This window comes from Thamnophis sirtalis, unplaced genomic scaffold (assembly GCF_051295495.1).
Source record: "Thamnophis sirtalis isolate CommonGarterSnake01/CBP01778 unplaced genomic scaffold, rThaSir2_p1.2 scaffold_14, whole genome shotgun sequence".
NCBI classification, from domain to species: Eukaryota; Metazoa; Chordata; class Lepidosauria; order Squamata; family Natricidae; genus Thamnophis; species Thamnophis sirtalis.
In genome coordinates this window covers 22,455,826-22,469,948 of record NW_028261394.1, presented here as the reverse complement: position 1 = coordinate 22,469,948, position 14,123 = coordinate 22,455,826, and the positions used below count along the sequence as shown (strand labels likewise).

The following is a 14,123-nucleotide window of genomic DNA, read 5'->3' as shown; positions in this document are numbered from 1 at the left end:
TTCACATGTGATGGGTTGCATTCCAAAGGAATGTGAGAGGACAGGTTGCCTGCAAAATGCCAGGACCCAGGCCAGGACCCTGTTGGTGCCATGTCTCTCTCTAGCCAGTCTAACAATCTAAAAGCTGAGCAGAGAGCCTTTTTTTTTTTCAGGGTGAGCGGAAAAGTATAGTCTTTGAGTGGCACTTTTCATGCCTGGCATTCATCAGGCTGAAACCTCGCTAGCAATCGGCGCTTGACGCTTGGTATGTTGCGCAAATGTCCAGCAGACGTGACAGCAGTTCAAACTGTGGCTCTCTTAGGTGCTCAGGCATGAAACTGTGCCGCTCAAACACTATACTTTTCCGCTCACACTGAAAAAAAATTAGAGGGAACATTGGTTTGGTTGCCTTTTGGCATTCAAGCAGCCTTGCATAGGAATGTACTTCTCATTTTTGCAATGGCTTGTAACATTTCTTGTTGGCTGGTTATTCCCCTTTCACCATCAGGGTCTAGGTAATATGCTGTGATACAAAATCAGTTAAATGGTTTCGCACAGGAAATGCTGTCTTCGAAGGCAGGAGAAAGTGAAATGCAGCCTCTGCTAAAATTGAGCAAAAGCAAATATACAGCAAATGGAATTAAAACAAAATAAAATTGCATGCTTTTACAGGAATAGAACACATAAAGGATTTCAATTTTGAGTTATGCTTAGGCAGCAATATAAGGTGCCTGATCGATCCCTCAATCCCTCTTGAGTGTCTTGTCGTGTAATACAGTATGGACATTGTGGTAGTTCTACATGCTCAGTGAGACTTTCAAAATGCAGCATAGACACTATTTTGCTCTTAAATTTATTAACTGCATCCAGTTTCCTACTTGCAAATGTATGGTAATGATCTTGTGGGTGGTTTTGCACAACTCATGGACTAGATTGATTACTTATGGCTCAGCACTTGCGAAAAGCCAGCTCTTATCTCAGAATAGTCTGTACCAATGTATTCTGCAAACCATAATATGGTTTCTTGCTTAGACAGAAGGTGTTGTGTTCATTCAGGTGTGTCGAGTTTACAGTCTGTGTTTTCATTGCAGTTCTGGCCGTGATAAGATTTGCACCGTATGGGATCTGAAAGCCAAAAAGGTCAAAAGCACCATCCCTGTCTATGAGGTGAAGTACCTTCTAATTTTTGCCTGAATCAATTATATTGAGCTTCCATAGAAACTGTTTGTCCATCAGTCCCAAAAGAAAAACCCTTGATCTCAATTGCATATTAATCTTTAAAAGGCTCAGAATCCAAAATGTTGTAGCTTTTTTTGTGAATCCGCTAAGCAGGTCCTTTTTTGTCTACATTTCCAACTTCCACAAGGTGCCTGGAGTACCAGTGGGCATCTCATAGTCTCTCCTTTCTCTAGAAAAACAGCACAGGCCAGAATTTGCCCACTGACTGCTAACCTCTGCTACAATGCTGCCTCAGCTTCTTCAGGGACCCAGAGGCTGATCTGCTACATTTTAAATGAAGAAATCAATACACTTGAGTTTCCTGGCTTCATCCCTTCTGGAAGTCCTCTATCCCACTTTCTTCCTGGAAAGGTTGAGCAGAGGAGAGTTCTGGCACCCACTGGGAGCTCTTATTTGTGGGACCATAGATCAGTGGCTGAGCTCTGATGGATATACCCCTTCCTTCTCCTCAGTCCCACCCAAAGGGCCTTATTCAGTATCTAAATAGATTATTTGTTCCCAGTCTACATAGGTTCCCAGGCAAACTTTGACAATAGTAATGTGTTCAACTTTTGTGAACTTCAGCGCACTCCGTTAGCAATATATGCTCTCTGATATCCTTGCTGATCACTGTTCCTCACGTTGGCTTCTTCTTCCATCTTAGACCATTGAATCTGTAGTCTTATTACCACAAGAACTGGATTTATCGAACTTGGGTGTGACTAAATCCAGCACTCACTTTCTCACTGCCGGTAGCAAAGGTGAGTCAAGCTTTTATGATGGGCTCCTCATTCAAGTAGTGGGGGATGAGCCTTCTGTCTCAGCTGCCTATGAAGACTAAAGCTGAGCGCTTGCATGCGGGGTGGTGGTGGTGGTGGTGGTGGTAGGTATTCCATCGAAGGATGGCTGGATGGGGATGGGCAGGCATTGGTCTGAAGTAGATCCCCAATGATCCATTTTCAGGATAGGGGGACGTGCAATTTCTGGCAATATTTTGTTATTTGGAGGGGGTGCAAGAAATGAAGGGCTTTGGGAAAAGCTTTAAGAGATTCAAGGCAGCCATTCCACCTCTCACAAATTTTGAAACCCAAGAAAAAGAGATGATTTTTAAGGGACAAAATGGGACCCTTAAACTCAGAATTATAAGACCCTCAACGTCTCCAAATCCAGCCCCCTGCAGGCCTCCTTCACAGTCATTTTGGGTTTATTTAAATGTGCACCATTCTCTGGGAGTAGGGAGGTGTCTGGGCTTCCAATTTTGCCAACTCTCGGAGTTATTGGATGACAGGCGATTTGTGTGCTGTACTTTAGGGGTCCTCCGGGTGTGGGATGCATCCACAGCTACCTGCGTACATAGCCAGTCCCTGCCTCACCTGCCAGCAGAGCCTAAAGTGGACATGATTGGACAACACAGCCTCATTCATTGCAGTCTAGTGCCAATCAAAAGTGAATTGGTGTCTGTGAATGTTGACCGCAATATCTGCTTGTATGATGCACAGACGCTTGAGCTCAAGAAACAGGTACCCAATTTTATCACTTTCCAAGGAAGCAAAGCAACAGACAACATGGTGGAGGGGAAAGGCATGCAACTATCTATTGGCCTTTAGAAGTATTTTTATGTGGGCCACTATGTTATCACCAAATGGTTTTATGAACATAACAATGGGGTGTGGCATCTGCAGATACTATGATGTTCAAACCCCCATCTCCCAGATTGCATACATAGGACCCCACAGCTAAATAGAAACAGGGTGTCACCTTATTAAAGACATGAGTAGCAAATAAATTGAATAAATAAGTAATTAAATAAGAAATAAGAACCAAAGAATCTGTCAACTGCAAAAAACCTGAATGTAGGAAGAAAAGAAACCAGAGGAGAAAGTCTTGTCCCCTTTGGAAGAGGGTACGAAAGCTCTGTTCTGGCCTAGGCAGGCTGGCCAAGCTTAGGACTGCTGAAATCAGTGGGAATCCTGTTAATCAGCTTGGTGCCAGTCTACAGCATTGCCAGAGTACAAGAAGAATCACAGGTATGGATGGATGACATTCTGTGAACTCAGCAAAACTTGTAAGACATGAGCATAACAGAAATGTTTAGTTAATTTGAAATCTTCAAATTTCATCATTGCTCAAAATCAAATACAATTCCTTGCAAGAACTGATGGTTGTGGGAAATGTTTACTTTTTTAAATTTTTAAAAAACACTGTTTCTTAATTTCTCACCTAGTTTTCAGGTTATAATGGAGAAGTGTTGGATGTCCGGTTCCTGGGTCCAAAGGACTCACATTTAGTTGTGGCGACCAATAGTCCCCAGCTAAAAGTATTTGAGTTGTCATCTTCAAACTGTCAGATTCTGCCAGGCCATTCAGGTGAGTGATGGGAAACACTGGCAGTTTCCATCTTTGACCTTTGCAGTGCGATGAGTGGGCCGCTCTATGTTTTGGTGGATGGAGAAAGAAATCAGCTCTGTTCTTAACTTTCCTGGTCCCGCAAGATGTACGTCCTTAAGAGACGGGATTGCAACATTCCTGCTTCCCCACTCTGGTGGGTCAGGTAGACATAAGCGGTGGGGGGGGGGCAACCTGGTCTCGTACCATGTAGGCATGAGGTGACAACCAGCACCCCGAATTGCACCCAGAAACAAATTGGCAGCCAATGCAACTCCCACATTGGGAGCTACACATAATGTGTCCAAATACAACATGGACAGATTCTCAAATGAGAACTCTGATTTGTTCTAAGATCCATTTATTCATTTTCTTGGCTATCTGTGGTATCAGGAGTCTTCTCCAACACCAGAATTCATCCCTACTTGATCTGAGATAGTTTAAATACAATCTCAGATTAACATGATATATCACACTATGTCATCATTTATTTTACCCCCCCCCCAAAAAAGCCAAAATGGAGAAGCCATGTGTGAAGAACAAAGTGCACCTTATGATTCAATAGCTTGTAGAACCATCTTTAGCAACAATAACTTGTTTTTATCAGTCTCTCAGATCACTGTGGAGGCATTTTGGCCCCCTCTTTCCTTTGCTTCAATTCATTGAGATTTGTAGGCCTTTGTTTATGCACCCAGCATCTCCCAGGCTTTGGCCTCACACTTGATTCTAGAACATTTCAGTATGCAAAGAGGTTCATGATTAATTCAATGCCTACAAGATGCCCCGGGTCCTGTGGCTGCAAAACAAGCCTAAATCGTGTCTCTTCAGCTACCGTGCTTGGCAGTTGGTATGAGATGTTTGTGCTCCTTGTGTGTGTTTGGCTTTCAACACAAATGATCCTGTGCATTGTGGCCAAAGGCCTCATCTGTCCAAAGGAGAGTGTTCCAGGAGTCGTGATTTGTTCAGATGTAGCTCTGCAAACTGAAGCCATGCTGTCATGTTCTTTTTCAAGAGAGGAAGCTTTCTTTCTGGTGTCCCTTCCAAACAAACCATACTTATTCAGACTTTTTGTAATTGTACTGTTGTGGACTTTAACATTTAACTTGCTAACAGAGGCCTGTAGAATCCAAGATGTAGTTCTTGGGGTTTTTGCAATTTCTCTGAGCGTTGGATGGTCTGACTTTGGGGTTGCTGGGACATCCACTCCTGGAAGACTGGCATTGCCTTGAATGTTTTCCCTTGGTGAATAATCTTCCTCTCTGGAGAACGATGGACTTTAAATTATCTGGAAATGGTCTTTATAACCCTTCCCAGATTGATGGGCAGCACCAATTGCTTCTCTGGAAACCTTTTCTGATGTCTTCCCTCTTTGGCATTGTGTGAACACACAACTCAATGCTGAAGACCAGCAAGCGCCTAAAAGTTTGGCTTTTGTAGAGGTTGTCCCAATTGCTGATGCTCAGTTGATCAAGGGCCCCAGATTAGCAGCCCCTGCTGCTACGTAGCCTCCTCATACATATGGAAGTAGTCAGGGTGGATTTAAGTTTTCCACACAGGGCTTCTCCACTTTCTTTTTGTCAAATAAATGATGCCCTGTGTTGTTCTTCATCTGAGGCTGAATTCACCTGTTTTAAAGAACTGCTGAGGACCAGATGATTTGTACCATGTCCTGAGATGTAAAACCTTAGGACCGTATACATACATACATACATACATACATACATACATACATACATACATACATACATACATACATACACCAATGCTTTATTTAAATATATTTCTGTTTGTATGTATTATGTGTTGTATATTACTGTTGTGTTAAGTCTTATATATCAATGACCTCTGTAGATGCCATATGCTAAATTACACCCCCCCACACACACACTTTTTCGGATTTGTTTCCATTTCAGAAACTACTATGTTTGCTGCCAAATATCTCCAGGGTTAGTGAAGAAGAATTTACAAGCATCCCATGACTTCTTGAAAACTTAACAAATAACTAGGACCAGGAAGTTGTTAGTCCAATTACAACAATTATCTGAACATTTGCTGAATACCAATATGAAATGATTGCTCAAAAGCTGTGTTTTCTCTTGTGTTTACTCATGTGATTTAATCATCCTCCACAACTTTCTTGCAGATATTGTTCTTGCCTTGGACGTCTTCCGAAAGGGGAGGTTATTTGCTAGCTGTTCAAAGGTATCAAGCATTTTAATTTTTAATTCATTTCAGAAGTAACAGGAATATTAGAGTTTGAACTAGGAACTTCATGCATGGTAGCTGTTGGGATGTAAGCAAATTTAGCAGCTGGAAGACATTTCACATGTCTTGTTAAGCTGGAAGTTTTCAAACTGTTCTTCGTGACTTCTTTGGAAATCGTGAACAAAATTCTGAGAGTTGCATTCAAAACTCATTGGAAAATCCATCTTGTTTGTCCTTCCCCTTTTTGAAGGAGAGCAAACTCAGCAATAGGGGGGTCCCTGAAGAAAGCACTTTTTTGGGGGGGGATTTGCCCTATAATTGCCATGTGGGTCAGTGTCTCCCCCCCCCCAGCGTCCTTCCCCCCTCCGCAACTACGGCTTGGCAGCTGTTCAGAATTGTAGCTGACCTGCACGTAGCCGTTTACGACCTGGTTTCAAAGTTCAAATCCACTCCCCCCATGCGGTCATGTGATTGCAGTTGGGGCACTTGGTCTGCCTTTATGGCTGTTTACAGCATCCCAGGGTCCCATGACTAGTGTTCAGGCTATCCGGCTGGAAATCAGCATTTATATTTCCATTTTTAAAAAATGCCCCTTGGGTAGCATAGTTTTTTTTTAATAACTTCTGCTCTGGCTGAATAGGTGTAGCGTTTGGCTAACGACCACCACTGAAAAGATTTCCTCATAAAATGGGGGCCAAGCATTTGAGAACTGGCTTAACAACTGCCATGATCACAATTCGGGGCCCAGTTGTGGTCATAGACTGAGAGCTACCTACTAGCATATTTCAGATGTGCCTTCTGCACTAATATTGAATTAATGACACTTAATTAATGTTAATATATATTGCTAGTCCATGTGTGAGATGCCGTGTGCTAAATAAGGAAATGGCACTTCATCTAGAGTTTAACTCAGGAGTTGAGAAATATATAATGACATATGTAAATAAATTATTTCCTGTTTGCTGTAGATTTAGATTAAGGGCAACATGCATACAGAGATAACTCTGGCAGTAAAGTTGTTTGGAAAGCATTTGAAGCACTGCCAAACTTTGCCACCCTCCACCTGAGTATTTGAACATCCTGCTGCCTGGAGAGAGTTCCTGCCCTCTACTGCAGGAAATAAATCCCTTTATTTTTTTCGAGGGGCTCCCTATGCCTATGGATTTGTTAGTTTACTTAGGACTTACTGATTTATGGGAGATTATAAGTACAAAAGATTCTCTTAGTGTAGAACAGTAATATAAACGGAGATCAGAGAGCAAAGGAAAATGTTGATATGATGAAATAAACAAAAATCAAAAGGCTGATATTAATGATCTGTGAAAAAGGGAAGGGAACCCCTGAGCCATGTTTAAAAGCCCAACTCTGGTAGAGGCAGGCTGGAGGAAGATAGGTATTTTGAGACTTCCCTCTCACTTCAACAAGGCCCTGCTGTTCAGGGGAGTGATTACTACACGTGCTCAGTGCCCCAAAGGAAAACGGGTTGGGAATTAAAGGAGCAGAGTAGCACCACTGATTTTGATGGTTTGGTGGGGAAAGGAGGAGGTTTCTTTCCAGGATACAGAGCCAAAGAGGCGGATGAGGTAGAGAAGCCAGCTAAAAAGAGCCGTGGATTGGAGCCTAAAGCTTGAGGTCACTGAGGATGAGATGATGTGGTGACAACAGTGGCATTTATCATAATGAACAATGATCACATCAGAGTAACGATAGTGCCAACATCCCAAAAGGGACTCAGCTTAGTACTTCCATTGTAATGGCACATGAAGGTATATAAGTTATGTTTTTGGCATTGCATTGTTATGACACTCATTTTGCTATTCCTCCCGCCCCCCCCCCTTTGCAAACGCTACTGAGGTGTTGGTGTGGGCTTGGAGATCAGAGTACATTGGAGACTTGTTTCTGTTACCAAGCTGTAAGCAACTTCTTCCATAACCAGTTAGGATCTCAGTGTGATCTTTTCAAGCCTTTTCTGACATTCAGAACAAAACAAAGGACCTCTTTTGCTTTCAGGATAAGACCTTCCGGATTTGGCAAATGACAGAGGTTGGCCAGGTGTCATGTGTGGCTCAAGGGCAGGGCCACACCCATCAAGTGGGTGCCCTTGCCTGCTCCAAGTAAGAGAAGTATTTCCTCCCCCTCCCCTGCTTTTGAGGACAGTCCCTTGTGCACGATGGTTGTGATACCTGGTACCCTTTTTTTTCCTCAGGATGGGGTGAGGGCACAGGTCATGTGGCAGGTGGCCACACTTTTTTAATTCAAGGAAGCTGCTTCGCATTGTGATGAGGGTTGGGATAGTTATTCATCCATGCTAATGATCCCAAACTATCAAGAGTTCAATACTTTGCAAATGTTCGGAAAGTGATAGTACCTTCTCCTTTGACACCACCTATGTTTCTATCCCCTGATTCTTAAACAGAGTCTCCCACTAGAATAGACTTGGCTCTTTCATCCAGGCGTTTGGGAGAAGACAAGAAGTCAGCATGGCTGGTCTAGGGAGGAGAAGGACCAGGGGAGCAGGAGAGCAGTTTTCTAATATTTGAGGGGGGGGGGTTCAAGCTATTAGCAATAGCAATAGCAGTTAGACTTATATACCGCTTCATAGGGCTTTCAGCCCTCTCTAAGCGGTTTACAGAGTTAGCATATCGCCCCCACAGTCTGGGTCCTCATTTTACCCACCTCGGAAGGATGGAAGGCTGAGTCAACCTTGAGCCGGTGAGATTTGAACCGCCGAACTGCAGCTTAGCAGTCAGCTGAAGTGGCTGCAGTACTGCACTCTAACCACTGCACCACCTCGGCTCCTTATTCTCCCAAGCAGCCGAAGTCCAGGCAAGGAACAATGGATGGAAGCTGAACAAGGAGAGATTCAGCCTGGAAATAAGGAGAAACTTTCTGACAGTGGGAAAAATCAACCCTGGAACAGAAGTTGTGGGAGCTTCATCCCTGGAAGCTTTCAAGAAGAGGCTGGGCTGCCATTGGTCAGGAATGGTGTAAGGCAGGGATGGCTAACCTTTTTGTCGCCGCATACAATAATGCAATGTGCATGCTACAAATGCATTATGGAAGCCCTCCTCGTTGTGACTCCTTTTCAACTCCTGCGCTGCAAGTGAACCAGCTGCTTCTCTGAGCTGGCTTCAGGCCCAGGAAACCAGCTGTTGAAAGTTATGAGATTCTTGGCAGAAAGCATGTGCACCAGGTGCAGTAAGAGGGGCCTGCAGTTACTCCTCAAGGTGTGTGCTGTGCACCTGAAATCTTCTCGGGCAATACTTCAAGGCAGAAATAGATACATCAAGCTTCTTCATTTTGAGGTGATGCCAGGACATTATTGAAATTCTTTGGGTGGCTTCCTTTTGAAATCTAAAATGTGTCTGTTTACAAAAGCAGTCCCTGTTTTGACAAGTCATGGGGAGGAAATTTCAATTACAATACATAGCAATGCTTCCAAAGCTATTTTTAAAAAATCTGGAAGGACAGAATTTTTTGTCAGTGACAACAAGTTGCATTTATTTGGTGTATTTATTTGGTCAAGGTTCCAGCCAGGCACATTAATTCACGTCAAGTCAGGAAACAAACACCAGAAGAACTACCTGTAGTGGCTATGTGTGTGCGTGTGTGGGCGCGCTTGTTATTTGGAAAGTGCTCATCTCACTCAGAGTGACTGGACACTGTGCATTTAAACCCAAAAAACATCCATATGAATGATATGTCCCATCAAGAGGCACATAGGAAGGTTACAGATGGTAGTCACGTGGCCCCAAGACAGGGCAACTGCCATAAACAATGATTTGATCACATGACCATGAGGGTGCAATTGTCGTAAATGTGGAAAACGCTCATAGATCACATTTCTCAGTGCCGTTATAACTTTGAACGATAAATAAATGGTTGTAATTTGAGGACTGCCTGTAAAAACTTGTTTCTACCGGATGTATCTCCCTCTCCTCTTGGAATGACCCTGTAGAGGAGGGGTCGATTTGTGGCCATATTTAGAACATGAGTGTGATAGAGGCACACTGTCAACTTTGCTATCCCAAAAGAGCTACTATGAAGGGGCATGGCCAGTCACCTGGCACCCATTGACTAAAAGACAAACAAATCACTATTCCGGGGCTCCTTTGTGGTGCCTAAATTTCTGTAAATATTAGTAACCATTTATTGTACTTGGAGCATACCCGTCTCCTAGATAAGTTGCCTGGTGTATGTTAAAAGGGTAAAAGGCCAGGTTAGAAGGGAGGAGCAGAAGGGGGCAGTAATGAGCAACCTTCCAGATATGACATTTCTTTGATTATTGGAATAAACAAAGGTAGAGTATAAATTGGACTATAAAATAAAATAGCAGCTATTTTGTGAGAATGCTTACAGTGGGCTCCCTAAATACCACTCTGTGTGGCCCTCAACAGCTTCCCTGCTCTGGCTTCTCACTTCAGTGTAGCACACTGATCCTGTGAGCCTCTAGAGCAGCGCTTGTCAACCTTGGCAATTTGAAGGTGTATGGACTTCAACTCCCAGAATTATCCTCCCAGCAAATTGTCCAGAAAGCTGGCTGCAGAATTCTGAGAGTTGGGAATCCACACATTTTTAAGTTGCCAAGGTTGAGAAACGATGCTCTAGAGATTATTCCCAGCAGCTTCAACCAAATGGTTAAATGTAACTTCTTATGAAATCTACCTGCACACTTTTGCTGAGGGAGAGTGACAGCCAGCATCCAAGCACTTTCTGTTGAATAAGATGATAACCTCTGGGATCTTGGAGGAATTTTGACAACCTTCAGAATGGCAAATTTTAGAAGGTAGACTTATTGCTAAGAATTCTGGCAGTTGGTCATCCTGGGAAGCTGGACCTTGTCCCTGGAATTTGTAGTTGACAAGCAGTGCTCTAAATCTGGGTTTCGCCCTCCAGCATGGGCAGTGCTGCCACCAAATGTTTTCTTTAGGGAGCTTCAGGAGAGCTCTATGTGTCCCGTTCAATTTGGCATTTAATCATTGTAGCAATATTCAGTCCTAATCATTAGAGTGTTGGGTGCTTTAATGTATTTGCCCTGCCTCATTTTAACATAACCCCCCCAGAGAGTTTTAAGGAAAAGTAGTATGAAAACAACAAAAACAATGAGGATCACCATCACCATCTAGATCATTCTTTTTCTACTTGGTTTGTCTTTTTTCCAGAACAAAAGAGAATTTTCTGATCACAGCCAGCCAAGATCACACAATCAAAGTGTGGCTTCTTCCTAAATTTCCTACCGTCAATGAAAAAGAGAACCAGATCGTGATGTTACAAGCCACAAAAACAGAAGTGGCACATGATAAGGTAATACATTCAGAAGATCTGAAAAGCTGGGATTGGATGTGGATGCTGGGGGAGGTGGTTTTTGTTTGTGTGTGTAAGTGTATGTATGCCTTCAAGTCAGACTCGACTCTAGCCACTGCCTGGACAAGGCCCTGCAGGTTTTTGGCCACATTTCTGCCATGATTTGCTATTGCCTCCTTCCTCGAGCTGAAAGATACTGACTGGTCCAAGGTCATTCAGCTGGTTTTGTGCCTAAGGCAAGACTAGAACTTACAGACTCCCGGTTTCTAGTCTGGTGCCTTAACCGTTACACCAAACTGCCTTCTGAGGCAGATGCCGATTACAAAAGGAAATAGAGTGGGATGGATAGACATTTCTATGCTCCTCAGAATCAGGCAACCTGTGGATTCTCTGGATGTTTCTGGATCTGGAGAATGTCACGTTCAGGATGAGCAATGAACAGATCTCCATATATAGATTACTCTATATTTTATTTCCTGACCATAATCAAGAGTATGCCAATATCTGTCACCTCTACCTTTTTCCATGTGAATCCTCCCTCCCTTTTTCCATCACTAATTTTAAGGCAGTATTATGTATGCATGCATTTTAACTCTGGTTGTGCTTGGTTTCAGACCAGAATTTCTGTATTTTGACATTAAATGTTCTGTTTTTTTAACAAAAGTAAATCTGTTGATGAAATAAAAACATCACCCCTATGGTTTACGAGTGGGAGATGGAATTTCAAACCTTTTTTAAAACTGGTGGGAATAACTCTTGATATCATGCTTACCGCAGTTACATTTAAAAGTTTAGATTGTTGTTTTATTGCTTTCCTGTAACAATCCCTAAAGCTTTATTGTCATATCAGACCAGAAATATGATGTTATAAGTAGTCTGGGGGAGGGAGGGACAGAGAGAGAGAGATGCACATCTATAAAGTGACCTGATTAGATTCATAATCAAAGAAAAGCAATCTATGTCTTGGTTGTATTAATTAATTACTATTAAATATTTTATCCTAGTTTTATTACATTTACCTTTTCACACAACAACGACCCTGTGAGGTGGGTTGAGCTGAGGGAGAGTAACTGGCCCAGAGTCACCCAAACAGCTTTCATGTCTAAGAACTTGCAGTTTCCCACTTCTAGCCTGATGCTTTAACCATTAGATCAAATAAATGAAATAGTTGCAGATTTCATAAAATAGACTTGAAGTGATGTGAAACACACCTACCTGAGGGGAGCTTGAGCTCTCCAGGTTCCAGGGATCTTCCATGCTGCCGGGCAGAATGTACCAATGTGTGCCATAATAAATGTTCCTATAACCTGCAGGTATATCACTGTTCTGTCTTCATTTTTAGGATGTTAATAGTGTTGCAGTGTCTCCAAATGACAAGCTAGTCGCCACAGGTTCCCAGGACAAGACAGCCAAGCTGTGGGACTCTGAAAATTGTGTGCTACTCGGAGTCTTCTCCGGACACAAACGCGGCATCTGGTGTGTGCAGTTCTCCCCAGTAGACCAGGTCTTGGCCACCTCTTCAGCAGATGGCACTGTGAAAATCTGGGATCTGCAGGACTTTAGCTGTCTGAAGGTATTGTTGTGGACAAAAAACTTAGCAGCTTACATTAATGCATTTCCATCTAGTAGAGAAATAAAAATTACACTTGACCAGGGTGCAATCTACAACAAGTTAGAAACTGTTTCTCTGAGAGAAGCTGGAATTTATCTGTTATAGGAGCAAGCAAGGAAAAAAATACTCTGCAGGAAAAAGATATTGAAAATTATGGAAGGCTAAATGGTTACCTTCATTATTGAAGAAGACCAAATGTTTCAAAAATGAACAAAGCATCACTTTTAGTAAATGGTTGTGTCTTATAAATAATGGCAGAAGTAGACATTTTCAAAGAAAAAAAACAGCACTAGAAAACTGATCTAACTTGGCATTGCAGGTCATTAAACATGATATCACGTGACCGTGATTAGTGGTTTTACTGCTAAGACAGCATTGATTCTGCTTGTTAGAAGCCAGTTGTGAAGTTGCAATGGTTGCGAGTGCAAGGACTGTCATACAGTTACTTTTTCACTGCTAGCATAACTTTGAAAGGTTGCTAAACAGGGTGGTTATTAAGCAAAGTTATATATTGTGGTTATGAAAGCCTTGTTAGGAAAGAGGAATCCTTATGGTTCTTAGCTTTTCTTTGATTGGAATAATAGATTTTGTTTTGCATGGAAGTAAATTAGTATTTTTACAGTATCTTTCCTTACCATTTCTCTGACCTGTGCAGCTATTTACGTGCCTGAAGGAATTAGACCATCCTCAATATCTTGCTCATCTCTCATCTTTCCTTCCCTCATCAGACTTTCGAAGGTCATGATGCCTCTGTGCTGAAGGTCATCTTTGTGAGTGAAGGAGGACAGGTGCTTAGCAGGTATGGCCACCAGAGAAAGAGATTGTTTGCTGAGGCAGATGTGGCAGAACTTCAACATCTCCAAGGAGGGCTAGTAAAACTCTGACTTGGAGAGCTGGTGCTGGCCAGGGGGCCAGGAAACTGCTTTCTAGGGAAGAGCTGCCTGGGGGTGGGGGGGTGCAGAGATGCAGGCCTGATCCACATCCCCAGCACAAAGGTTCCTCTCCTCTGATGCCTCCATGCAGACATCCCAGTTAGCACATGGGATAAAACAGGCTGGGTGGCTAAGGGTTGGGCTCCCCCAAGGGTCTGGCTCTTTCTTGTGTGATGAGGTTTTGCTATGTTTTCTGAGGAAAGGAAATTTGCAAACACTTTCTGCTGATCACAAGATTAGTATGGATTTTTTTTCTCTCTCTTTGGTTGACTCTGTTCCAATTTACCTTTATTGTACTGAGTTTGGATTCCCATTTAAGATTCCTCCTTTCCTTGACATACCTTTTGGCTGAAGTGGGGAGAAATCACCCTTCATCTAAAATCAGTGTCTGCCTGTCCTGCTTCTACAAGAAAAAACATTGCTGACAAATTCTCAGCCGTGGGAGATTTCATGGCCTTGGCCTGGCTTCCTCACTGCCCCTGTTAGAAG

General features: G+C 42.8%; 1 protein-coding gene across 1 annotated transcript in view; it reads left to right on the top strand.

The window, feature by feature from the left end:
• The window catches only part of TBL3 (transducin beta like 3), a 47,643-nt gene that overhangs the window by 7,229 nt on the left and 26,291 nt on the right, over positions 1–14,123 (top strand). The window contains exons 8-16 of the mRNA XM_087728548.1: positions 1,071–1,146; positions 1,862–1,958; positions 2,509–2,717; positions 3,422–3,563; positions 5,725–5,783; positions 7,797–7,900; positions 10,949–11,090; positions 12,433–12,663; positions 13,431–13,501. Coding sequence (XP_087584674.1) covers positions 1,071–1,146; positions 1,862–1,958; positions 2,509–2,717; positions 3,422–3,563; positions 5,725–5,783; positions 7,797–7,900; positions 10,949–11,090; positions 12,433–12,663; positions 13,431–13,501 — 1,131 coding nt within the window. The remainder of the gene's footprint in view (positions 1–1,070; positions 1,147–1,861; positions 1,959–2,508; positions 2,718–3,421; positions 3,564–5,724; positions 5,784–7,796; positions 7,901–10,948; positions 11,091–12,432; positions 12,664–13,430; positions 13,502–14,123) is intronic.